Source organism: Chrysemys picta, chromosome 1, assembly GCF_011386835.1.
Source record: "Chrysemys picta bellii isolate R12L10 chromosome 1, ASM1138683v2, whole genome shotgun sequence".
Lineage (NCBI taxonomy): Eukaryota > Metazoa > Chordata > Testudines > Emydidae > Chrysemys > Chrysemys picta.
In genome coordinates, this window is record NC_088791.1 from 241,879,896 (window position 1) to 241,905,831 (window position 25,936).

Sequence of the window (25,936 nt, forward strand, 5' to 3'; positions counted from 1 at the left end):
AATCAAATCACCCCTTAATCTTCTCTTTGTTAATCTAAATAGATTGAGCTCTTTGAGTTTGTCACTGTAAAACATGTTTTCTAATCCTTCAATCATTCTCAGGCTCTTCTCTGAACCTTCTCTAATTTATCAACACCCTTTTTGAATTGTTGGCACTAGAACTGGACAGAGTATTCCAGCAGCAGTCACACCACTTCAAAATACAGAGGTAAAATAACCTCTCTACTCCTACTCAAGGTTCCCCTCTTTATGCATCCAAGGATCACATTAGATCTCTTGGTCACAGCATCATAGTGGGAGCTCATGTTCAGCTGATTATCCATCATTACCTCCAAATCTTTTGCAGAATCACTGCCTCACAGAATGGTTCCCTATCCTGTAAGTATGGCCTACATTCTTTGTTCCTAGATCTATACATTTACATTTAGCCATATTAAAATGCATATTGTTTGCTTGATCCCAATTTGCCAAGTGATCCAGATCACTCAGAATCAATGGCCTGTCCTCTTCATTATTTACCACTCCCACAATTTTGTGTCATCTGCTAACTCTATCAGTGATGATTTTATGTTTTCTTCCAGCCAATTGATAAAAACATTAAATAGCATAAGGCCAAGAACCAATCTCTGTGTGCCATGTTAATTTTATATTGTTCAAGTTTTTTAATCAAGATGTTGCCTTACAGAAGTCTATGTATACTACATCAACACTATTACGTTTATCAACCAAATTTGTAACCTCATAAAAAAAGATATAAAGTAAGTATGACAGGATCTATTTTCCATAAAGCCATGTTGATTTGCATTAATTTATTATAATACCCTGCTTTAATTCCTTTATTATAATACCCTTGCTTTAAACCCTTATCAGTCGCTCCATTATCTTGCCCAAGTATCGATGTCAGGTTGACAGGCCTATAATTACCTGGATCATCCTATTTACCCTTTTTAAAAATTGGCACAAAATTAACTTTCTTTCAGTCTTCTGGAACTTCCCCAGTGCTCCACAACTTATTGAAAATAATCATCAACAGTCCAGCAAGCTCCTTTTAAAACTCTTGGATTATTGATGCAAAATACGTACACATGACCCCAGATCCAAGTCCTACTTACCACAAGAAGTTCTTGGTCTACTCCATAGACAAAAATTATCAAATCCAGACAGGACCCTGCTGGGATAAAAGTAACCACCCTAGTATGAGGAATGTCTGCTACCATCTGTTATGATGAAATTTGGACTAATTACTAAACAAGAGATCCTGGAAGTTCTAAGGAATGTCCAACGTCACCACCTGTAAAACAGAACTAGCTCTTCATAGCTACTAAAGTCTAGTAAAAAACTTCTGACTTCCATTAATAAGTTAGATCATCAGTGCCTGCTTCAAAGAAGACAAACTACCAGCCATTCTGCAGCATACAGTAATTCAGTTGACTCTGATGAAATCTATACAGGACATCTTACCAGTTACCTCCCTTTCCTTGCAATGTTATCAAAAAGGTAGTGGCTCACCTTCTGCAGCCATCATCACTGAGCACAGAGTAGGTTAAGACAACATGTCATCTTTCCTGATGGGTCTCAACCTTCTGCTGAAATGCTGGATAGCTCCACATCACTGCATTTACTCTGATCTACCTGATAAAAGCAAATAGTACTCAAGTGATCCCAGGCTCTGTTGGGCCAAGCATGTGAGGAGCTGAGGACCTTCAACTCCCAATGAAGTCTACCTGAGTGGACAATGTTCAGCACCTTCCAGGAGGCCCTCAGCCCACCATGCAGATAGCTGATTAGGGCAGGTCCCCTGCAGACTAAGGGAAATGGAATTTTCACATATGAGCTAAAGGGCCTATTCTGTGACCAGTGCCAAAGCTGCATAAATCCACGAGATTTTGGATTCTCAAAAGTTGACCAGCAGGTTTGCAGGTTAAGCACACAATAAGATAAGATCACCACCTATCACCTTATGAAACAGTGGAATTTAAATAATAGAATCAGAAATGTAGGACTGGAAGTTACCTCAATAGGTCATTTAGTCCAGTCCTCTACACCGAGGCAGGACTAAGTATTATCTAGACCATCCCTGACAGGTGTTTGGCTAACCTGCTCTTTAAAACCTCCAGTGATGAGATTCCACAACATCCCTAGGCAAATTGTTGCAGTGCTCAACTACCTTTTCAGTTAGAAAGTTTTTCCTGATGTCTAACCTAAATCTCCCTTGCTGCAATTTAAGTCCATTGCTGCTTGTCGTGACCTCAGCGGTTAAGGAAGAACACTTTATCACTCTCCTCTTTGTAACATTTCACATACTTGAAGACTGTTATCACGTTCCCCCTCAGTCTTCTCTTATCCAGACTAACCAAACCTATTTTTTTCAGTCTTTCTTTGTAAGTAATGTTTTCTAGACTTTTAATCACTTTTGTTGCTTTCCTCTGGACTTTCTCTAATTTGTCCACATCTTGCCAGAAGTGTGATGCCCGGAACTAGACACAATATTCCAGTTGAGTAGCGTGGAAGAATTACTTTGTATGTCTTGCTGTTTACAACACTTCTGATAATACATCTCAGAATAATGCTCACTTTTTTGCAACAGTGTTACATTGTTAACTCATATTTGGTTTGTGATACACTATAACTCCCAGATTGTTTTCTGTAGTACTCCTTCCTACTCATTTTCCATTTTGTACGTGTACAATTGATTATTCCTTTCTAAATGAAGTACTTTGCATGTCCGTATTGAATTTCATCGTGTTTATTTAAGACCATTTTTATGGTTTGTCAAGACCATTTTGAATTCCAATCCTGTCCTCCAAAGTGCTTGCAATCCCTCCCAGCTTTGCAAACTTGATAAGTGTACTCTCTTTGCCATTATCCAAATAATTTTTGAAGATATTAAATAGAACCAGACCCAGGGCAGATCTCTGCAGGACCCGACTCTATAGGCCCTTCAAGCTTGATTGTGAATCACTGATAACTACTCTCTCTGAGTACGCTTTTCCAACCAGATGTGCACCTACCTTATAGTAGATTCGTCTAGGCTATATTTCTCTAGTTTCCGTATGAGAAGTTCATGTGAGACAGTATCAAAAGCTTTACTAAACTCGAGATATCACATCTACTGCTTTCCCCCTATCCATAAGGCTTGTTACCCTGTCAAAGAAAGCTATTAGGTTGGTTTGACATGATTTGTTCTTGACAAATCCATGTTGACTGTTACTTAACACCTTATTACCTAGGTGCTCACAAATTGATTATTTGTTCCATTCTGGTCTATCATTTGCTGGGTTCTCCCTATTCCCCTTTTGATAGGTACTGTATTTGCCTTTTTTCAATCCTCTGGGATCTCTCCTATCCTCCACAAGTTCTCAAAGATAATTGCTAATGGCTCAGAGATCTTTTCAGCCAGTTCTTTTTGTATTCTAGAACATATTTCATCAGGCCCTGCCAACTTGAAGACATCCAACTTGTCTACATAATTCTCAATGTGTTCTTTTCGTGTCTTAGCCTCAGAACCCATTTATACAGCTGTTCACTATGTTAATCATTCAATCGCTGCTTTTTTGGTGAAAACTGAAACAAAGTCATTTAGCACTTCGACCACTGCTGCATTTTCTGTTATTGTCTTTCCCTCCTCACTGACTAATGAGCTTATCCGGTCCTTGGTCTTTCTCTTGTTTCTCATGTATTTGCAAAATGTTTTCTTGTTACCCTTTATGTCTCTAGCTAATTTAATCTTGTTTGTTGCCTTGGCCTTTCTAATTTTGTCTTTATGTGCTTGTGTTTGTCTTTATATTCATTCTTCATCATTTGACTTTGTTTCCATTTTTGGTAGGACTTTTTTTTGAGTTTCAGGTCATTGAAGATCTCCTGATTAAGCCAGGGTAGTCTCTTACAGTACTTCTTATCTTTCCTATCCATTGGGATAGTTTGCTCTTGCGACCTTAATAATGTCTCTTTAAAAAACTGCCAACTCTCTTGAACTCTTTTTTCCCTTAGACTTGCTTCCCATGGGATCTCACCCTACCAATTCTCTGAATTTACTGAAGTCTGTCTTTTTGAAGTTCATTGTTTTTATTCTGCTGTTTTCCCTCCTACCATTACTTAAAATCATGGACTCAATCATTTCATGATCACTTTCACCCAAACTGCCTTTCACCTTCAAATTCTCAACCAGTTCCTCCCAGTTTGCCAGAATCAAATCTAGAATAGCCTTTCCCCAAGTTGCTTTCTCCACCTTCTGTAACAAGAAATTGTCTCCAATGCATTTCAAGAGCTTGTTGGATAATCTGTGCCCTTCTGTATTATTTTCCCAACAGATATCTGGGTAGGTGAAGTCCCCTATCACCACCGACTCCTGTTTAAAGAAGCCTCATCCACTTATTTTTCCTGGTTAGGTGGTCTGTATTAGACTCTGACATCACTTTTTTTTTAATCCCTTTCATTCTTCTCCAGAGACTTTCAACAGTTCTGCCTCCCACTTCTATCTCCATCTCAGTGCAAGTTTATACATATTTGATATACAAGACACCTTCTCACTTTTTTCCTGCCTGTCCTTCCTGAACAAGCTGTATCCTTCTATGCCAATATTCCAGGCATGTGAATTATACCATTGAGTTAGTTATGTCATAATTGTGATCATTTACTAGTTCTTCCTGTTAGTTTCCCATACTTCTTGCATTAGTATACAGACAGACAATATTATTTATTAGATTTTCCCCTCTATATTCCCTCTTGTCTCTCCTTTGTCCCAGCCGTGATTGCCCATGTTCCCCCCATATTCCAATCCTTCACCTAAGTCTCCATGTTTTGGTCTTTCCTATGGGCTTTTGTCTCCTGCCTGTCAAACCTAGTTTAAAGCCCGCCTCACTCTGTTAATCAGCCTGTATCTGAAGATACTCTTGCCCTTTCTTGATAGATGGACCCCATCTCTGCTCAGCAGCCCTTCTTCTCTGAACAGCATCCCATGGTCAAGGAAGCTGAAGACCTCCTGGCAACACCATCCTCGCAGCCAGGCATTCACCTCCAAAATGTATCTGTCTCTGCCTGGGCCCTTACTCTTGACTGGAAGGATTGATGAGACGACCACCACCTGCATTCCAAACTCCCTCACCCTTACTCCCAGAGCCCTGTAGTCACTTCTGGTCTGCTCGGGGCCAGACCTCGCAGTATCATTAGTGCCCATGTGGATGAGCAGCATCGGATAGGAGTCAGAAGGCCAGAGATGATCCTCAACAATCCTTCCATAAGATCTCGACTTTGGGCCCCTGGCAGGCAGCACGCCTCTTGGGATGCCAGGTCATGTCAGCAGCTCAATGCTTCTGCCTCCCTTAGAAGGGAGTCACTGGCCATCACTATCCTTAATTTCCTCTTGGGAGTAGCGGCCAGGATCCTTCCAGGTGTGGGGATACATGGCTTCTGCTCCTCCACCTTTGGGGGAGATTCCTCATCCCGCATGGCCAGGGCAGCATACCATTTTTTATCTGGATAAGTGGATAAGGAAAAGTTATTTACTTATTCCCATAATACAAGAACTAGGGGTCATCAAATGAAATTAATAGGCAGCAGGTTTAAAACAAATAAAAGGAAGTTCTCCTTCACACAGCGCACAGTCAACTTGTGGAACTCCTTACCTGAGAAGGTTGTGAAGGCTAGGACTATAACAGCGTTTAAAAGAGAACTGGATAAATTCATGGTGGTTAAGTCCATTAATGGCTATTAGCCAGAACGGGTAAGGAATGGTGTCCCTAGCCTCTGTCTGTCAGAGGATGGAGATGGATGGCAGGAGAGAGATCACTTGATCATTGCCTGTTAGGTTCACTCCCTCTGGGGCACCTGGCATTGGCCACTGTCGGCAGACAGGATACTGGTCTAGATGGACCTTTGGTCTGACCCGGTACGGCCTTTCTTATGTTCTTATCTCTATGCACGGTGGGTTTGGAGCAGGGGTGGAGCACTGCCTGCTGCCAGAAGTTGCCACCAGCCAGTTTTCTCCCTGTGAAGGAGCCATTTCCTCCTCCCCTGGTGGTACTACTGCAGTCCATTCTAGCTGGATTGCTTCCTCAACCTTCATGTTTTCAGTGAATTCCTCATGTGCACAGATGCTCCTCAGCCTAGCCCCCTCCTCCCGTAGCTCTCCCACCTTCTTCCTGAGAGATTCCACCAGCAGGCACCTTTCACACTGGATGGTCTCCCCAGCCTGGCTTTCTTTGATGGAGAAATGCAGGCCACCATCTCTGTAAATCCACACCAGGACTTGGGTAGAGGCATCCATGGTCAGGTTTTCTGTCTGGACACTGATGGAGGAGCCAGGAGCAGCTGTTCCAAACCCTGCTGATTTTATTCTTTCCCCTTCTACAAACTCCTTCTCAAACTCCCCTGTGTGCTATCCTGTTCACTTAGCATCTAGCTTTTAAGCCAGTCTCCTAGGTCAGACCTGCCCCCTCATTAACAGACTGGCAGGGTAACCACAAGGATGATCAAGGGTGATGAAGGATCAGAGGACAGGAGGCTAGTGCCTTGCTAGTGCCTTCTCAGGTAGCAGCTAGTAAACCCCTGGCCCCCACTCCGACCGTCCCCTTACACACAATTCCCAACAGGCCACACTGTCAAGCCAAAAGAAAAACCAACCAACCAAGCTTGCCCATTCACCCCAAGAATTAGTGCTCACTCCTTCTTCAGCAGGGAATCTTCCCCCTCCAAGGCCCCCTATTTGCTAGGTTCATTTTACCATGAAGAATGCAGTGATCTTGTGAAAAAATACAGGTAAAAAACACAAGTCAAGTTAACCTGAAGAGCCTGAAAGGGGAAGCCTTCTTCAAATCAAGTTTTTCAAAAGAAATATTTTTTTCTGTTGAGCCCCTAGCCGATCAGAGTGTTATTAAACAAAAAAGGCCTCTTATCTTACTTTCATGTTGTGTGGTAAATGTAAATGACTGCGTTTCCTTTCTGAAAAAGAGAAATTGGCTAGTTTCCACATGTGCACACGCCTCTCAAGTAAATGGTATAATAAAAGGTGGGATTCTGACTTTGTGGTTATCTAAACAATTCAACATCTAACACCTCACGTCTGTTTAATTGGCTTCCTTGCAACTTGACCATGCCTACTAAATAGGAACTTTCTGAGATGAAAAAATGCAGGCTCTCTAGATTAGTCCACCTCTCTAAATTAGGGGCCTGATCCAAAGCTCTTTACAATGAGCTGAAAGACTCACATAGACTTCAATGGGCTTTGGCTCAGGCCTCTCGTGGGTGCACAATGTATTTTATCTCCGACGTGTCTGTGCAGTTATGTTTTCCCTTTTGTAGTTCATTCTTCACTTTAAATTATGGTCGGTGTAAAGAAATTTTTGCTTTACTAACTTTAGGACATGATTTCTTGAGAAGGCAAAACATTCACTTCAACAGAAATTTGCCAACTGTCTGAATAGAACATCTAGTCACTAGAGTGTAGCCTTTTCTTAGGACTTGTCTAAGCAGAGAAATTGACCAGCATAGCTATAGTGAAATAAACTATTCTTCAATAGCTATGCTAGCATAATGGCTCCTGCAGATGCTCTAGTCTATAATAACAGTGACTTGATTGTGAAATAATTATTCCACTATAGATATGCCAGCCAACTTCCCTGTGTACACAAGCCCTCAGCGTCTGTATTCTCCCTATTCTTGTCACTGAATGAAGTCTGTCCAGTCATCCCACAACCTTTTATTGATCAGTGGTTTATAGCAACCATTTAGTCCATAATCCCTTTTACTGCTCTGTATCCCAATCCATTTATATTGTATGTTTTCCATTTTTAATTAAACAAGCTACTTGTCAGCCTCTACCTCTATTTCAATTCAAGATCTTGGTCTCCTCACTATATAGAACTGACTAGTAACATCCTCATTTCATGTCACATGCAATTTCATCCATTCAAGTTAAGGACCAGCACTGCTAAATAAATGAAAACAAATGTTTTATTTACAGCAAAAATCTGTACACTGTGCATACATAAAAATATACAAAATCAAAATAGAAAATAGAAAAGTGTTAAAATGTATACAAACACTGTTTAAAAATGTGACTCCTGTAAAATCTCAAGATTTAATTCGTTGAAGAGTACACATTCATTTAAAAAAATCATCATACAAAATAATTCTCAAAGCTATTAAAAAAGTACACAGTCTTCCATATTTGAATAGTTCAATGACTACATTTCACAGAGGATGAGATGATATGGATACATGTAAGACTTTTACATAGCTGATATTTCAAGCACAAAACTCTGGATTTGATTGCCAAGTTGAGGAGAAGAAATTCAGAGTGTCAAAATTCATTTAATTAAATAAGCCTGTGAGAGGCATGCCCAGACATGGGCTACTTTAAAGTTCAAACAGTTAAATCAGGTATCCTCTTTGCACTGGAGAGGATAGCATTCAGGAAATCTGTATATGCTCTCGAATGACATTTCACAGTCTGCTTCAAAAAACAATCTAGCATATCTATGGATTGTAGACGAAGGGAAAGAACTCAAAGTGACACTTTAACAGACAACACATTTAACATTACTTTCATCATAAGTTTGTATCAGTGTCTGAATAGCATTTCCCGGTTTATGAGAGAGAGCATTACTGAAGAGGAAGACCAACACAAAAGCAACCACGTACGGCTTTGTCTAGACACAATTTGAGCACCTATTTAATTCAAACTGTTTCTAAACAGATTGAGTTAAAACTGTGCAACCTCTTAATGTGGCACTCACTTCCGGTTAAAAATGAACTATTTCAATTTTGCTTAATTTGGCAAGAAATTGATGCAAACAGAATCAAGAAGGAATTCTTAATCTGAAACAAAAGAATGTCAACACCAGTAGGTTGCATTGATTTAGCTAAATATTTGTGTTCAGCATGTAGACCAGCCCCGTGTGTGTAGATCAATATAATTATACATTGATCTCTCTCTCTTTACCACATACAGATCTGTTACATTGGTGTAACTTCACTGACTAACAGTTACACTGGCATTAAACGGTGTAACAGTGTGGAGAATGAGGGCCAGGTAAGCCTTGGAACCATAGAAGGAATGGAATATCAGAAGTATTTTCCCCCTTAAAAATGTGTAACTCAAAATGAGTCAAAACTTTCATAATTTCTCTGGAATTAACAGAAGAATACCTTGATTTAACCATCTAAAGGCGTCATGCATAAAGCAATATAGCCACCACAAGTTGAAAAAGCTGCATAATTCACAGTGGAAAATACAGCAAACCAAAAATTAACATAAATTCAGCAGATTTACCCAAGCTTTGTGGGTGGTTTTTTTTTTTTTAAGTGCAACCGTCTCACCTCTTAATCATACACCATCAGTGCACATCAACTAGGCTTTTGTAACTCTAGAGGCATACAAGGGGGATGAGTCTAACTTGAGCATTTGCGTCATGTGTATTATGTGTCAGGAGCATGCAGGCCTTGCCCAGGCAAATCTCCCACTCACTTCAAGTGGGAGTTACATACATACAAGGGTGACAAGATTGCATCTTAAAATATTGATGAATGATTTGGATGGGGAAATCTATTACACATCACTTATGTATATATAAAACATCAGTTACCATTATTAAAAAGCTATCCAGATGTCTATTGAACACCTAATGCACATTAATTCACTCTTTTAAATGCAACTGATTTGTATGGATTTTTGATACACGATTTCTGCTCTCAAAGTTTAAAAAAAACCCAACGCACAAAAAAACCTCAATGGCCTCCCATAAAAGCAAAGAATACCAAAGCTCAGGAGGGAGGCACCATGAAGGGAGGGAAGGCTGGTGAAAGCAGTTCTATAGTTCTCTTCATGTTGCCCTTTGCTTCCCCCTGCTGGTCTCCTGTCGATCAGAAGTAAAATTGCAGTTGAATTTTCAGTTAGCAAATCAGACTCAGCTGAACTTTGTACTGAATTTTTTTAAAAAATAAGATAGACAGAAGGAGTGGGAGGAGAAAATCTTAAATTGTCAAGATGCCTGTGTTTGTAGAACAATGAAATATCACAGGGGAAACGAGGATTTGGAAGCCATGTTAAGGCCCTTCCTCCTTGGGATGATTGAGACCCTGTGCTTCAAAGAGTTGACGCTAGCCTCCTTTTCAGGAAGAGGCTGGAGCACTTAGCACAGCTCTAAAGCAAAGCTAAGCTAGGGGGTGAAGATATAACACCCAGGTGGTTGGTGAATCATAATATACACAGGGTTAGATTTAGGACAGATGACATGGTGTATGAAAGATCCATACCAATTTTAAATAATTATATAAGCTAGGAAAAGGTGAATGTTTCTTGGCATTTGCACTTGGCCAAGAAAGATTTTCTGCTCAGGTGCCTCGAGTGCACACTATCACTACACAAAAAAGGATATGCATGTAAGCTAAAAGTATAAAATACATTCTATGGACGTGTACCCAGTTTTGTGTGAGAATGTTAAAAGGCAGCACTTCATTGAAACAGGAGTGCTAAGGATGCTGCCTCACATTTTTCTTTATGAGAATCTTTAGAGTCCATAGGGCTGCGTACAAGCGGCACCGTGATTACTAGGGTGACCAGACAGCAAGTGTGAAAAATCAGGACGGGGGTGGGGGGTAATAGGAGCCTATCTAAGAAAAAGACCCAAAAATCAGGACTGTCCCTATAAAATTGGGACATCTGGTCACCCTAGTGATGACAGACTATCTAGAGTGTAATATAATGCAATCCTATTGTTGTGGACAATTGTGAGTGTTGCTGGTTAACTTTTTTTTATTCCTGATGGAAACAAGAGTTTAAGTTTAGCATGGGCAAACGAGTGGGAAACTGACATGCTATTTTGTGGAGTCTGAGAGACTTCTGCATATGGCACAGTGACTTACTCAATTGTACTGGAAATATGATCAACTCCATTTATTGAAAGGTGTGGGAGCTAATCCAATTTGAACTTGGCACATGGGAAACCCTGATCTGATACTAAGATCACTGTATGACAAAGTGCCACTCTGCCTATGCAGAAAAAAATTCTATTTAATGTGTTTCACTACGAACTGGTGACCAGTTGAATTAAAAAAGAATGAAGGGTATTATCTTATTATACCCTCTACCCTGATATAACGCAACCCATATAACATGAATTCAGATATAACATGGTAAAGCAGCACTCCTGGGGGGGGGGGGGGGGGGCGGGAGGGGGGAGGTGCGCACTCCAGCGGATCAAACCAAGTTTGATATAACGCGGTTTCACCTATAACACAGTAAGATTTTTTGGCTCCCAAGGACAGCATTATATCGAGGTAGAGGTGTATATGGGAAAAGTATTTTTTTCCTTTGTAGGTTATATAGCACTACTAAGACTGGATACTGTTAAGAACAAAAATGAACATAAAATATTATTAGAATGTGTTTTCCAAAATCAGTATGTAATGCATCCAGATACTAAGGCTGAAATTAATGAAAGCTGTACATTTGGCATTATGAAAAAATGCTTTATGAACATACCTATCCAATCAACACAAGGCATATCTGGATCACATGAACATACTTTCTGTCAGGTAGGAAGAATTTTAGAAGGACTGCAAAGCCCAAGAAAATGACAATTTGAAAAAAGAAGGCTAAATGTGTGCAGTATACTAATTCTGCTCTTCTAGGGGGGAAAACAGCAGGAAAGGTTGGATGGGAGAATTACAAAATTCTTCTGATTTATATTTATATCAGTGTTTTTCAACCCGTGGTGGACGGAGCCCTGAGGGTCCACAGACTATGTCTAAGATTTCCAAAGGGGTCACACCTCAAGGTGAAATTTTTAGGGGATCCAAAAAAGAAAGAAAGTTTGAAAATCACTGATTTTTATAAACAAAGATGACAGAAAATACATGAACATGGTTTTCTCCATCGCCAGCTATCTCGAAGTAGCCAATTGCTAAATACGTGAAATATGCTTTTCTCCTCCACTGTTTTTAATAACAGTGTTTCTACCAGCCAATCACCTTTTTGCTGAATGGATATGGATAGGACATGTATGATTTCTTGTACGTAATCACTCCTGCTGAATTTTGCTCACTGAAAAACCAAATTTTAAAAAGCAAACAAGAACATTAACCTACCTCCAGCCTGAAACTGAACTCTTGTCAGAGAAAACATTTTTTAAATGCATTAACATCCAAGTGGATTTTAGAAGTGGATTAGAGACTATCCATGCTGTGTTTTTACAATGAAATTATGAGATTGTCTCAGTGTATAAGCCATAGTAAGATTGTTGAAGGCTTTACAATGTCTCCAGGATATAGACTTCATAATTTTGAATTAAAAAATACTCACATCTTGTTTTTCCTCACAAAAACAAAATGCCTTGCTTTTTTTTTAAAGAAATAATAAATGAATTTAACTTGGCTTACAACAAAATAGGCAAACAACTAATTTTTGAAATCTCCCCATCCAAAATGCTTATTTCCTTGGCAAAGGCAGGCCTATATTTTTGAATAATGTCCTTGTAAGAAATCTGTTTTTTACAACTTGCTTTCAAATGAATGAGTGCAAGCAGAGCACATTGTTTCCATTCCCCTGGAGTGTACCTACATATGTGCACAGAGGGGGAAACTGCCCCCAGGCAGAAAGCCCATGCACCATTTCAGTCTCATTTATGCCCTCTTGCTGGTCTTCTGCTCAAGCTGAATGAGGGCAGAATGAGTGCTTTCTGAAGAAAGGAGAAGATTCTCTTCTCTTCACCCTTTGCCTGAATGCAGCATTTGCATGCACCATGACAGATATGTGCAGTCGTAATATCTTTATTTAAATAACCTGGCTGCATGTACAGTAATATCCATTTAAAAGTGAGTAAATATCACTTGTTAATTTCTGGCTGCAGAAACTACCTGAATACAATGACTAGCTATTGGACCTGATTCTCATTTGTGAAGGTTCCTTTACTTTGGTAATTTACATTCACTTTAAAGCCCGTTTACCTTGCCAGAATGGAGTAAAGGGACCTTTGTATAAATGAGAATCAGGCCCATTATACTCATAGCATGTCCAGTTCAAAACCATGATTATTTTATTTTGGGGGTGGGGGAATGTGAAAATCCTGTGGAATGATGAAAAATCATTCATCTCTCAGCAGACAGCTCTGTGTATGAATGATACAGGCTGCTTCATAGTGTCAGATTTAACTGTTAAATATTTTTTTTTTTTAAAGTTTGGCATCTAGTACATGTGGCATAAGAAACCTCTGATGTTTTCTGACAGGTCATGCCCACAACAATACATTGTATTTCTACCTAACAGTGCCTTTGCACCTTTCGTGAGCGAAGCTTTTTTTCTTTAACTATTTGCAAAGCAGTTATACATACTCAGGCTTAGGAAGGAAGGAACTCTCATGCCTGCTACTTAATTACAGTTTATAGACTCAAGACTAGGTTGGTCTAAGATACATTTTCAAGTATTCCTTTGTTGTTTATAGTACGACAGTAGTACCTTATTGCACATTGTTTCTGAACGATTCACTTTTATAAGTGTGGGAAGTGATTCTGTCCCGGGCACTTTACAGACCTGAACCCTGGCAAGATTACTTTCCCCTTCCGATACAGATCATCCTGCAAACCTTTGTTCATCCTCTGCACCAGCAGTTTCTCATACAGTAGTGGATGGTAAGCCCCTAAGGTACAAGCTGCATCATAGTATAGTTCATGGTAGTGACAAAGGTCGGTTTGTCGGACTGAAGGGATGTATTCATACACGTGCACTTCATTACACATGGACATCATGATGAGGATCCCTGAAATGAAATTTAAAGACAAAAATATAACTATTTCACCTCCTTAGAATTTTTCTGCAATCTGTGATCTGCTGTCTTTCACCACTGCACTTCAAAATGCTTTATTGTACTTACTTTAAAAATATTCAAATGTAATAGAACAGTTGCCCCTTTACACTGTTATAATAAAGACCTTGATCTCTTCTAGTGTTGATATAATAGGACAGCAGGCTTATGAAACCCATAAAAGCCCTTTAAAACCCTGGATTACCATCTCCATCCTGCTCAATTCACCAAAAAGATTGCCCCTCCAAAAATTCCATGACAAAATCATGGAACTAACCCAGGCATATACTAAACCTTACTATTCAAATCACATCATTTTTCATCATTACCCCTTTAATGCATTCCCATATTTGTATGTTGTCTATTTCTATAGTTCTTTAGCAATATAGATCTTATCTTTATATCTGTCTGACACACCTAGCACACTAGATGGTGTGTAAATTATATATAAAACCACCACCACCCAAGATATTTCTTGGATACCCATCATCTTCATATCTAAACTCTGAACAAAATTATGTAAAGGCATAGAAACTTAGTCTTCTCCCTTCCCTTCTTCCTGGTTTCAGATGTTTATCTGTACCCTGATCCTGTAAACATTTATGCACATGCTTAACTTTAAAGATGCGAGTAGTCCCATTGACTTCAATTTACTTTTAGGAAGTCATTGGTATGGGAAAAGCTACATTATCCAGCATTCACCCAGATTCTTCCCACCATTTTGACAACTTCTGGTCTTGATGCTATTATTCAGTGGTGAGGTTAGAGTACTAACATGTTCCTCAAAGCATTTCTTACTTCCAGTTTCATAAGTGGTGTCTTTCTTAGAGTGGGTTTGAGCTAGTTGCTCTTCATCCATCCGCTGGCTTCTTTCAAGGCATTGAGACATTTTGGAGACACAGAAATTGGATAGGTGGACAAAGCGATATCGCAGAGTGTCATCCGTGTATTGGTAGCACTAGAGTCTGTGGCCTCGCAGATCTCTCCAAAGAATTCTATATAAATGCTTAGGAGGATGGGATTCTATGCGATAGGGACACTGTAGATGAGGACAAGCAGGTGCCCACTGTGACCCTCTGGGATTTGTCTGAGGAATGAGTGGATCCAGCATAATGCAGACCCATTTACTCTGGCTCGGTTTCGTATGTATCACCAGCACCGTATCATCAAACGTGTCCAAGATTTCTAAGACATCCACCAGTATCAGCACAGAGATTCACTTCCTGTTTAAAGCTAGGAAACGGTCACCTTCACTGTGCCAGGCATTGTTGTCTCTATCCCATGTCCATGCATGGAACTATCCCGGTTCACTGAATGGGAATGTTGTCTCATAGCAGGGCTACATTAGAAATAATACTGTCCAACTTTTGGTGTTGCAAATTAGAAGTTAGATAACTGGCTTTCCCATTAGAAAGTTTTGGAATTAGAGCACCACAAAGGGGTTGAGAGCTAAATCCCATGATTTAAAATCAATCAACATTAAAAAAAGTTAATTGACTACTAAAATTAAGCAAAACAATTGTTTAAAATGTAGTTTGAAGCATTAAAACTCAGATTTCCAATGCTTATTAATGCAAAGGCTGATTCTTTTCATCCTGCCCTGCATCATCAGATTATCCAGGTGGTGGCTTTTCTTTTCTAAGTCACTTTAAAACAATGTATTTGTAATTAACTCTTCTTTTATCATTTGATGCAGTGATTAGAACATGTTTTCGATTATACTGAAGTTTTCCTTTTACATTAGATGGAATTTATGACCGTAAAGAGTAACAATACTAATCCAAAAGGAAAGAGGCCCAAACATATGTGAAATTTACTGTTTCACCTACAAGCAACAAAGAATGTGAGTGAGAAATCTGGAGTGAGAAATGATGAATTAAAAATTGACAAAAATTATGAACCTAATCATTCAGAGTGAATCCATGACTCCAACCTGTAACTAGAGATGCACTGAATTTTAAATTTGTCTAGCAGCTATGTTTAAAAAAGAATCCCTGATTTGATTTTGTTTTTCAGTTTTACAAATGCTTTCTTCTACTTTTCCACTGCTACCCTCCTTCGGCTGCTGATGGAGAATCCATATGTCAGTCTAAGGTAACCGTAATCCAGCTGAATCAGAAAGTGGACAGTGGAGTCACATGTAATAATCAAATACTTCCTGAAATGGATGAAAGAGTGCCCAGTCTGCTGAGCCCAGAGTCAAGCTTGGAGCCAGCTTCAGAAGACACACCACAGATGTTAAAGGAGAATTCTCTCTGATGACTAGGCACCCACCGTAACTAGTGTACGCTGTTGTATTGCCACACTACCCAGTTTACTTTAACATTCCTAAAGGAAATTGGTATTTGTGGAATGGGACAAAAAATATGACAAGAACAAAAATAGGCTTCTGTTACTATTTCTTAATAGCACCTAAGACTGAAAGTCACTGAAGGAATGGTTTGATATGGCAGTTTTAAAACAATACAGGTGACCTTCCAGATATAAGTTAATTATTTAATAGAGAACTGAAAAGCAGTGAAGGTTTAAATCTTTATAAACTGATGAGCAATGTCTCCAAGAGTCAATCTATATTAAGGACATATGTGTCATCTAGTTTATATTTTTCCCTACTAGTATTTTGGTCTCCTATACTTATAAAAGTGAGTGAAGATTCCACCCCTTCCCTTAGGACGAAGCCTAAAAAACTCCAAGATTTTCCTGATAGTCACACTATTTTCCCTTTCTTAATTTCATTCAACTACTCCTAGTTAAACCCCTTTAGCCTATAACATTAATCTCCATCCTTAGCATTTACAACAATCCCACATTTGCATGTGGCTATTTATTGGTATTCTGCACCCTGCCTGGCTAATACCTATTTATTTCCAGGTGCAGTTCAAACTTTTTAAGTGGTTGATGACCCAGGTATCAGACAATGTCTTTCTTTCAATGCTTATTGCAACTATTAGTCTGGTAGGGCATGCTGTCTGTCTGTTCCTGGGGGAACAGCAGCCAGACATTTACTGCAGGGCCTAAAGTAGATGGGGGGGAGGGAAGAGGGAAAGTGCTCCCTGCACCAGCCAAGGAACAAGGGAGGTGTGGGAAGTGCTGATGGTTAAAAGCCGCCTCCTCCCCCACCCATGGCTTGGATGAAGGAGTGGGAGGCACACTTTGCCCTTTTCCTACTTTTTATGTTCCAGATACCTTTCCCCTCATCTACCAGAGCCTGAATATTGTAAAGATTTACATGAGCAGTGATGAAATATTTTACTGAATTCACATCTACTAATTTAATTCTGTCCCAAACTGGAATCAGTGTATCAAGTTTGCATTGATTTATTTATGTAAACTTATGCTACTTACTGCTCACATAGTTATTGCCATTACCCTTTATCGGCCAAATTTGCAAAATGTGATCTATATATAAACACTATCACTTGTGCAAGCAAATAATCAAATTTACACATGCAAACACAATTTCTTGCATACATCAAGCGCATGTCTGTTCTGCATGTGATAAATATCTCATTTGTGCACACAGATGGTAGGGCACGAAAAATCAGTTGTGTAAATGACTGCTTGCAAAATTGCATGCACTCAAATACGGGGTGGGTCAAGATACCTTTTGGAAGCCTGAGTTGATATTTAAAGCATTTCCTCAATGCTTATTCCACTATTAAGACATTTTAGAAAGAATTCCACCACTTTTCTAGTGTCCTTCTGGCTCCAATAGCAGTTGATTTAAAGACGAGAAGAGAACAATACTGGGATTCATTCTGGTGAACATACATGCAAGTAAAGACAAAGCTTAACAGAAGGGACAAATATTAGTTGTTTTTAAAATTTAAACAGAGTCTTTAAAAATGTGTTGCAAAGAACAATAAAAACTACAATAAAGTAATCAGTGATGTTCTTTTAATTGGGTAGTGTCTGGTACAGAGTACTTTACGGTTCAATGCATCTCACCAACCTTATTTAGGGAGAAGATTAAGTCACTGGAGAGTGCATACTGACAAGGGAAATATACTATATGACTGAATAGCTCTTTTCCATCTGTAACTTCCGATTCCATTAACAAAACTGACAGCATAAACCCTGCCAAGAAATCCTAATAATCCAGTAAAACAACTTTTAAAGCTAGCAATATGAACTATAAAACAAATAAAATTCTAAATTAGAGATGACACTCCATTCTTTCCTCACACAGCTGTAAAAAAGGGCACAAACAGGAAAGTTAACCTCTTCATTCTGCATGAGCATGACTAGACATCCTAGGTTTATTTAAAAGCTTTTAGACCCTTTATTTTTTTTAATTTTATATTTATAACAGTTCACCATTTGAAGAACAAACCCTACTGTCTGATAGATAACCTAGGACTAAGTTTTGAAAAGCATTAAATAGAAGGAAAATAGTAGGAATCTAAAACAAATAATAGAAATTAGAAATGCAAAGAACTAGGACATTTAGACCCGCCCCCTGCCAATATCAATATTTTTTCCCTACAGTGCATTTTCTAATGCTCTGTACTTTCTGCTCTTTAAAAGCTCCTAGCAATAGGGCTATCAACATTTATCTGGGGAGAGCATTCCACAGCCTAGTAAAGCTCACAGTCAAGCCTCTCTTTCTTAATTTCCTTAATTCTCTTATATCCTTTTGCACCATTCTATTCATTTCCATGGGAAGTTTATGTCATCTGGCCCCAGCTATTTAGTTGCTGCTGTGCCAAGCTACATGTATTTTAATTTTTCCTCACAATTCAATTTCTTCATCCCCCGAGCATGTTGAGTGGACTTCTCAAGCCCCCTTGAAATTGTCAGTAGCTTGGCATTGAGGTACCCAGAAATGAACCCTGTATTTCAGATGAGCAATAACTTAACAATAAAGGCCTACTCCTCTACGTACTAGTTCTAAGGAAATTGGGAAGCTCTATCAGTTGATTCATTTAAAAATTAGGCTAGACAGATTGCTCAAGAATATACCATGGGGATCCATCCAGAATCAACAAGTGGGCAGAAAAAACGATTTATAGGCCTTTTCCAGTTCTGATGTTTATAATAAACTATTTTTGAGCTCTCAGAGCTTAAACATAACATCTATTTTTAATAAGGAAAAAAAAAGACAGTGTGAAGATTACACAGAAAAATTTTACCTGACCTTAAATGTGGCAAGAATAACTGGTGAGGCTACAGTATTACCATACATGCAAAAAGGGAACTGAAAAGATTTCCCTATAAGCCAAACCTAGTCTTTGCTAATGTCCTACCTCTTTTTCTATGGTCCAAAAACCATATTTAGATTATAACAGCTGTAAAATAGGAAATTTAAAAAACAGTTTTTCCTCACATACAGAAAAATCTAGAAAAGTTGTTGTATAGACTACAGTTCAGGAGTGTGACTTATTAGTATTCTGTAGATAAGTTATTGTGGGGAAAAATATGATTAGCACTAAAAAATGTTAATTTGAAAAGAGTTTTAAAAATATATATTATTCAAATGAAATTATCAGGTTATCAAGCTTGCTTACCAGCTGTTTCTTTATTATAATATTACAGTTTTGGACACTAATAAACATTTAAATATTTCAAAATGCTGAATAGGATATATTAGTTTACCTTCCTTTTAATAGAATATAACTTTAGAATGTTTAGATATGGCTTAAATTGAGTCTAAATAGCACAACTAAACTCTTGGGATTTTGCAATCTGTGCTGCTGAAAATATTTAAACAGAATTAAATGAAAAATGTTGTTAGTTATTTGCATGGATGGTTGATACAAATGAACACATAGATTCTAATCAAAAGGAGAAAATGTGTTAATTTGGTTTTGGTAATTTTAATAATTCAAGAGGTTTTCAATTTCCAACATGCATCTTTTGCACAGTACAATTGTGCTTTGTGGTTAGCAAATTAATTTTAAAAACATTTTTCCTAGTTTGTAAATATATAAAATATAATTTAATATACCTGAGCATAACAGATAACATATAAAAGCATAAGGAATCTAATTCAAATATTAACCAAGACTTCAGATCAGCTTCTGATTTAGCAAAACTGTTTGTTTAATTATTTACAATGCAGAAATACAGATATAGGACTTGATTTTCAGAAGTGCTGGGCACTCAACTTCTGTTAAGAGCTGTGGATGTTCAGTAACTCGGAAAAATGAGGCCCATAGGTGTTCACTTTTTTAAGAAGTCAGCATTAAAGAGATCTTAACAAGCTTATGTGAGAGAGAGTGAACAAAATCACATATATGTAATATGATAATCAGATTACATGTATGTGGTTATCACACACTCAGTATATGCCACTTTTTCCCCCCATGCATCACAGTAGCAGCCACAGAACTAAGTTTAACAACATAACTATTTTGAATTAAACTATTTTGTTTAATAAAGTACATTCAGGTTTTATGAACATTGGGCATAATGAAAACACAGTTTTCTGCACATTAGTCTGCATATGTACACTGTGTTTGTCATTCTTTGACCAATTAAATTAAAAGTAACAGATTCTCAGGTGGATGCTACTGACTCCATCAAATTTAACAAACAAAAAGCAAGACTAGAAGCAATAGTAAACGCTGTAGCTACGCTATCATTGAGGTGTATCCCTAGAAATACTACAAAACACATGTATGTATGAAATTTACTTTTTGTTGGTGTTCAGGAATGCCGGATGCAGGAGTATTAGTTCATGTTTGTAATAGGGGGCCATATGATGCCACAGATATGCGCATGGATTGAAGGCAGTATGTTACCCACAGTTCTGTGGGTTTAACAGACTTTTTAAATAAAGAAAAGTGCTATGTTCATTTTCAAGAGAAGGTTATTCCATGACTGTTTGGTCAATCAAAGATGACAAATATTAACCACAAGAGAACACTACTTGAATTTACAGAAAATCAACACTAATTAAAGAATTTAAATGTCACCAAATGGCATTTGTGCCTAGACATAAGCAGTAATATACCTGTGTTTGATGTAGATTTTTGCATCGTGTAGTTTGATTAGAAATCAATGTTACTGTAAACACAAAAAGTTGCACCATTTATCAATAACTATAATGTATTCTGTAAATTCATAGATATGAAAATGCTAACCAATATTACCATGTGCTGTTAAGTGTTTCAAGGTCAAATGACATGCTGGAGTATTAAAGAAACCCACCACACAGAATGAAAAGTGACAGATAATGCTTGGAATGCTATTTGAAATGAGTTTATTTTCTTCTCTGTGTATACCAGGAAGCTGAAGCTTCTTAAATATTTGAGCATTTTCTACCTGCATGATAATATATCTGAAAAGGGTAACCATTACACCAGTCCAATTTTGTGTTTTAGCAACTAGTTACCAGATTACTAGCTAAGTCAAGGTAACAATAACACAGGCAAATGGTTTTAAAACAACTAATATGTTTAACGTAACGTTGTCACTGTTTGTTTTCAAGTTATGCAAACATTCTTTTTAAGCCCAGGTAGAGATCAGCAGCATTCTTCTTGTCAACATGCCATTTGAAATGGTTTTATATCCGTGTCCTGAATGAAAACAATTGATAATGTACCAGTGTTATGATTTGCTTGCTTGTGTTGTCATCTTGAGTTATGCATGGAAAGGAAGTTGAATATAGTGTTATCAAGAATCCTTAATGCCTACCTGTTGTTTTGAACTGTTACAGTGAACTGTAAATCCTGAAACAAGAATTTCTTTTTCAATAATAAAATATGTATTTAGTTACTGTTTATATTTTCTTAAAACCCAGCTCTCTTTGAATTTTGCTCTATCCTACCTCATTTCCCTTCTTACACCTACTCAGGGTAAAGTCCTACTAACTAGTAGCAGTGATACTGTTTAATAGGTGAAGCAGGTGTTCTTTAACATATAGGTTACTATAAGCACTGACTTATTTTACTACTACTACCACAATGCAAATCAGGCAGATATGCAACTGTGTATGGCTCTGCACTCACAGCCATAAGAACCCATTCTGTGGATTTGGTATAGTTCCCATGTACCATGTCACATGTAGGTGTGACTATACATGCATGAAGGGTCATGAAAGGGTCTAGAAGCAAGAGAGGTATACTCCCCTTCTACGTACTCCAGATGTAGCCAGAGTGATCCAACACTCAATGCCATCTTGCCAGAAATTAACTGTGAAAGGCAGAATTCCTATTCACAGCAACAAAACACAATGTGTGCACAGATGAGCGACAGCGAGCCACTGTATTAAAGGGAAGAGGCCATTATAGCATTAGCCAATTAAATGTCACAGATCCAATGGCCAAGGCTGCTGGTGCAGATCCCGCAGGCACATAGTGACTAGAGCACACAAGTTGACACAAGAATCCCTTACCCTTGGCAGCTGCTGAAGAGAATGGTTGCCTCCATACAATGATACACTGCCAGCCAAAGGCACATCCTTTCCATGTTCTAAACTGGAAGCTGTCCCAACACCAGGGTGAGACCACAGAAAAGCAAATGCCTCTTGTAAAGTGGCTTAACACTCATATATATATATCAGTGCTTCAATTAGTTAAAAAAGCAGTGGTATTCATTCCAAAGAAATGAAACAAACCATTTTTCTAAACAAGGTGATGTGTTCTTACTTTGTCTGTACTTCCATTTGCTTATTCCTCTTTTATTATCTTTCCATTTACTCATTCCTCTTCTTCCCTCTCTCACTCTTTTTCATTCCTGCTGTTTTTTTCTCTCTAGTGATGCACCTTTGTCATGGTGTTGTGCTGTCTCAAGCCAAAACTGGTACCTCTGTCTGCTTGCATGTTGTTGTAGGTCTCACGCTCTATGTTCTCTCTCTCGCTCTCTTTAGTATTTCACTTTTCACTCAGAATAGCTTCATCTTTTGTGGTTCTTATAATGTACAGTATCCAATGAATGCAACTTTCATCCCAGTAATATGTCTCATGGCATGGCTGAAAATTAAAAGACACTACTGGAGTGGTGCTGAAATCGTGTTTTGTTATATTATCATGATTACAGACATGGCAATCTTTGTATGGATTTCTTTTAAATGTGTGCACTGCATGAAATGCATTATCATCGAGTCTGATGAGGACAATCCATAATGATGTGTTACCGAACATTGATGGATGAAGCATGTGCCATTGCATAAATGCATAGGGTTTGTTGGTAAGCCCCAAAAAGCAGCATAAACTTTCTGAACATTGGGTGACTAATCTTGGAGCAGTCAGCGCAATGGGGAATCATACCTACTCTCAAGGCTGCAGGAGTGGAGCTGTTTCAGGCACAGGGAATCATGTGGGAGTTTCCTACATCAGGATGTATAGTTATTTTGGCCCAGAACCACAAAAGGACCTAGGCGTTGTGATGTTCAGCACCTCAACACCTAACTTTTAGGTTTCTAGAGGGAAAAAAAAACCTCCCAGGAACAACATTGTGATTCACAAAGCCTGTGTTAGGCACCAAGGGTCCCTGTACAATGAATGGGGAGAGATAGGCACGATGAATGTGATCCACAAACCCAGCACCCGAGGTTGGCAGCTTCTTAAGCCACCCAATGGTAGATGAGGGTGTGTGTGCTAAGCCATGCCACTCTCAGAGATAGATGCCAAGGTGTAGGCACCTCTCTCAACTAGCGATCCAGGAACTGGGGGGAGACAGGTGCTCCTCTGCCTAACTTGCATGCAGGGTCCAATCCAGTAGGTGTGCTCAGGGACCTACTAGATCTCCTTCCTTCTGCCTCTCCCCGCCTCTGTTTTGGGCAGGAGAAGGAGGAGCTCCCTTATAACCTTAATCTCAATGGTTAGAGCATTCACACAGGATGTGGGAGACCCAGATTCGATTCCCCCTCGGGCATGAGAAGAGATTGGAACTGCCATCTCTCAGGGAAGCGCCCGAACACCTGAGCTATGGAATAAATTGACAAAGGGCTCCCTCAGTGTCTCCTTTGGAAGCTGCTGCACTTTTAATTAAATAAATGAATAATTAAATATCAATTAGGCCAGAGAAAGAGAATGACTCTAAAGCCTAATGGTCACCTGAGAGGTGCTGATCTCTCTTCAAATCCTTTCTCCTCTTCAGGCAGAAGGGGGACTTGAACTGTTGGTCCCACATCCCAGGTGAGTGTTCTAACCTCTGGGCTAAAAATTATAATAGAGCTCATCCTCCTCCCCAGTTCTGTGTAAATCTACTGGATCAGGCCTTGCAGGAGTGCCGCCGCCCTCCCCCCAGTTCATGGATTGCTCTGAGGGTTATGGGGGAGATAGATGCCCCGACACCTGGAGGGAGGCAGCATATGCTCAGAGTTAGAAATACAGGTATCAAGGGAAATTTTACTGCAAACACTTAGGTACCAAGTGAGTTTAGGTGCCTAAAGAGTTCAGCAGCAGGCAAGCAGGAATTATATGGCTCACAAAATAGGACATTAACACCTAAATACCTTTGTGGATCTGGGCTCTTCCTCAAAGCCATCTTTATGCTTTCTTCCTGGCCACCTCCCACAATTGATGCCTTCCCTGAACTGGCCCATAATGCCACTTTCCTTTCCTTCTTCCAATCTCTCCTTGAGAACCAGTGCTTAATGCTAACATACAACTCACTAGCTAATCAAAGAGAGGTTGGAAGACAGTTACATATATACTTTTATAAACATTTTTTCTTTCTATTTTAATATAAGGTACAAAACATGAAGATTAAAATTGTAGATATGTATGCATCCCCTCCAGCTTACACTTAGTTTGTCAGCTGTGCAGGGCAGGAATTGTGCCTTCCTAAATGTTTGAACAGCACCAAGCTCAATCAGGCTCCGATTTCAGTTGGGGCCTCTGGAAACTGCCAAAATATAAATAATTCCACAAGCATCCACCCACATTGGGGTGGGACACTGAACTAAGGATGCAAAGTCAACCACTCCAAAGTTAGGAAATGCCAGAATTAAGGTTGCCTGTGCAATCTCGCCCCCCTCCCGCCCCCAACTTCTCCCCCTACACTCCCTTGTGCATATACATTAGAGAACAGTCTTTAATTATATGGTCACAAACTATTGTCACAAACTATTTTCCCCACAGAACACCTGCCTTATTCAGTGTATAAGACAGAGCTGATCTGTGGATGAATCCGGGTTGTGTAGTGAAGTAAACTGTTGTCTATAGGGCCCCTGGGCCTCATTTGTTGCAGAAGGTGAAAGGTGTGTATCACAGTTCCATGATAACTGCACCTATATCTTCCCCCTCCCTCTTCATGAAGTGCTCAGTCAGGTCTCAGGTTGCCTGCCTTCATTTGTCACTGGGTAGGGACCCTTGTCCACTCTCTTCTGACTGGGAGTTTAAAGGCTGCACAAGTCCCTGCCATCCACTGTGATATTCACAGCAAGCCAGTCTGCGTAGAGGTCAGCACCTGTGATTTGCTTTTTCTCTGAGGGCTATGAACAGCATATTGGCAGCAGTTACAAGGTACCACACAGCTCTTTGTAAGCAAGCACATTTATTCTTAAGGTAAAAAGCTTTGCAGAGAAAACACAGAAAAACAATAAAAGTTCCTATACACATGATAACATCTCACCAGAGGTCACCCGTCAGTCTTACGCGGGGGCTCTAGCAGGGTAAAGTCTTTCCAGTCCTTCCTCAAGGGTTGGGGCCCCCTTGAACAGAAGGTCTTGTCTGTTTGCTGGATCAGAAAAAAGGCCTGAGTCCGTTTAAATTCAGTGTAAGCCAAAAGCCTTTTATTTGTTTTCCTAGTCTCCAGAAAGCCAGCCTGAACCAGTACACCTCTACCCCAATATAACGCGACCCGATATAATACAAATTCGGATATAACGCGGTAAAGCAGCGCTCTGGGGGGGCGGGGCTGCGCAGTCCGGTGGATCAAAGCAAGTTCGATATAACGCGATTTCACCTATAACGCGGTAAGATTTTTTGGCTCCAGAAGACAGTGTTATATCGAGGTAGAGGTGTATATGCAAACTTCCCCAGGGAGTGGTGCCTCTGGAGGCATTTACAACCTGAGTGATTCATCATCATCCTTCACTGTTTAAGTACCTAGAAGAGATGTGATAACCTCCTGCATGGGAGTAGAACACAATCATACATACAATCTTTGGCCCACAGTGAGACAAATTCAATACAATAAAGATATGTCACAGCGTTCATAAGGCAAGGAGTGCAGAAGATGAAGGA

At 39.2% G+C, this 25,936-nt stretch overlaps 2 protein-coding genes across 9 annotated transcripts in view; one reads left to right on the forward strand and one right to left on the reverse strand.

Annotated features, from left to right (window-relative positions):
* The window catches only part of LOC101950447 (vertebrate ancient opsin-like), a 135,430-nt gene extending 117,775 nt beyond the window's left edge, over nucleotides 1-17,655 (forward strand). The window contains exon 5 of the mRNA XM_005306967.4: nucleotides 15,816-17,655. Coding sequence (XP_005307024.1) covers nucleotides 15,816-16,058 — 243 coding nt within the window. The 3' untranslated portion in view covers nucleotides 16,059-17,655. The remainder of the gene's footprint in view (nucleotides 1-15,815) is intronic.
* ST6GAL2 (ST6 beta-galactoside alpha-2,6-sialyltransferase 2) overlaps nucleotides 7,933-25,936 on the reverse strand; it is a 260,421-nt gene continuing 242,417 nt past the window's right edge. For 6 of the 8 annotated variants that reach the window (XM_005306968.5, XM_008166759.4, XM_005306969.4 and 3 more), the window contains one exon: nucleotides 7,933-13,754. In XM_005306968.5, the coding sequence (XP_005307025.2) occupies nucleotides 13,486-13,754 (269 nt within the window). In that variant the 3' untranslated portion in view covers nucleotides 7,933-13,485. Of the gene's footprint in view, nucleotides 13,755-18,542; nucleotides 21,320-21,437; nucleotides 21,473-24,775; nucleotides 25,428-25,936 lie in introns of those variants that run through there. The other 2 variants (XM_042854379.2, XM_042854378.2) reach the window with 2 other exon arrangements.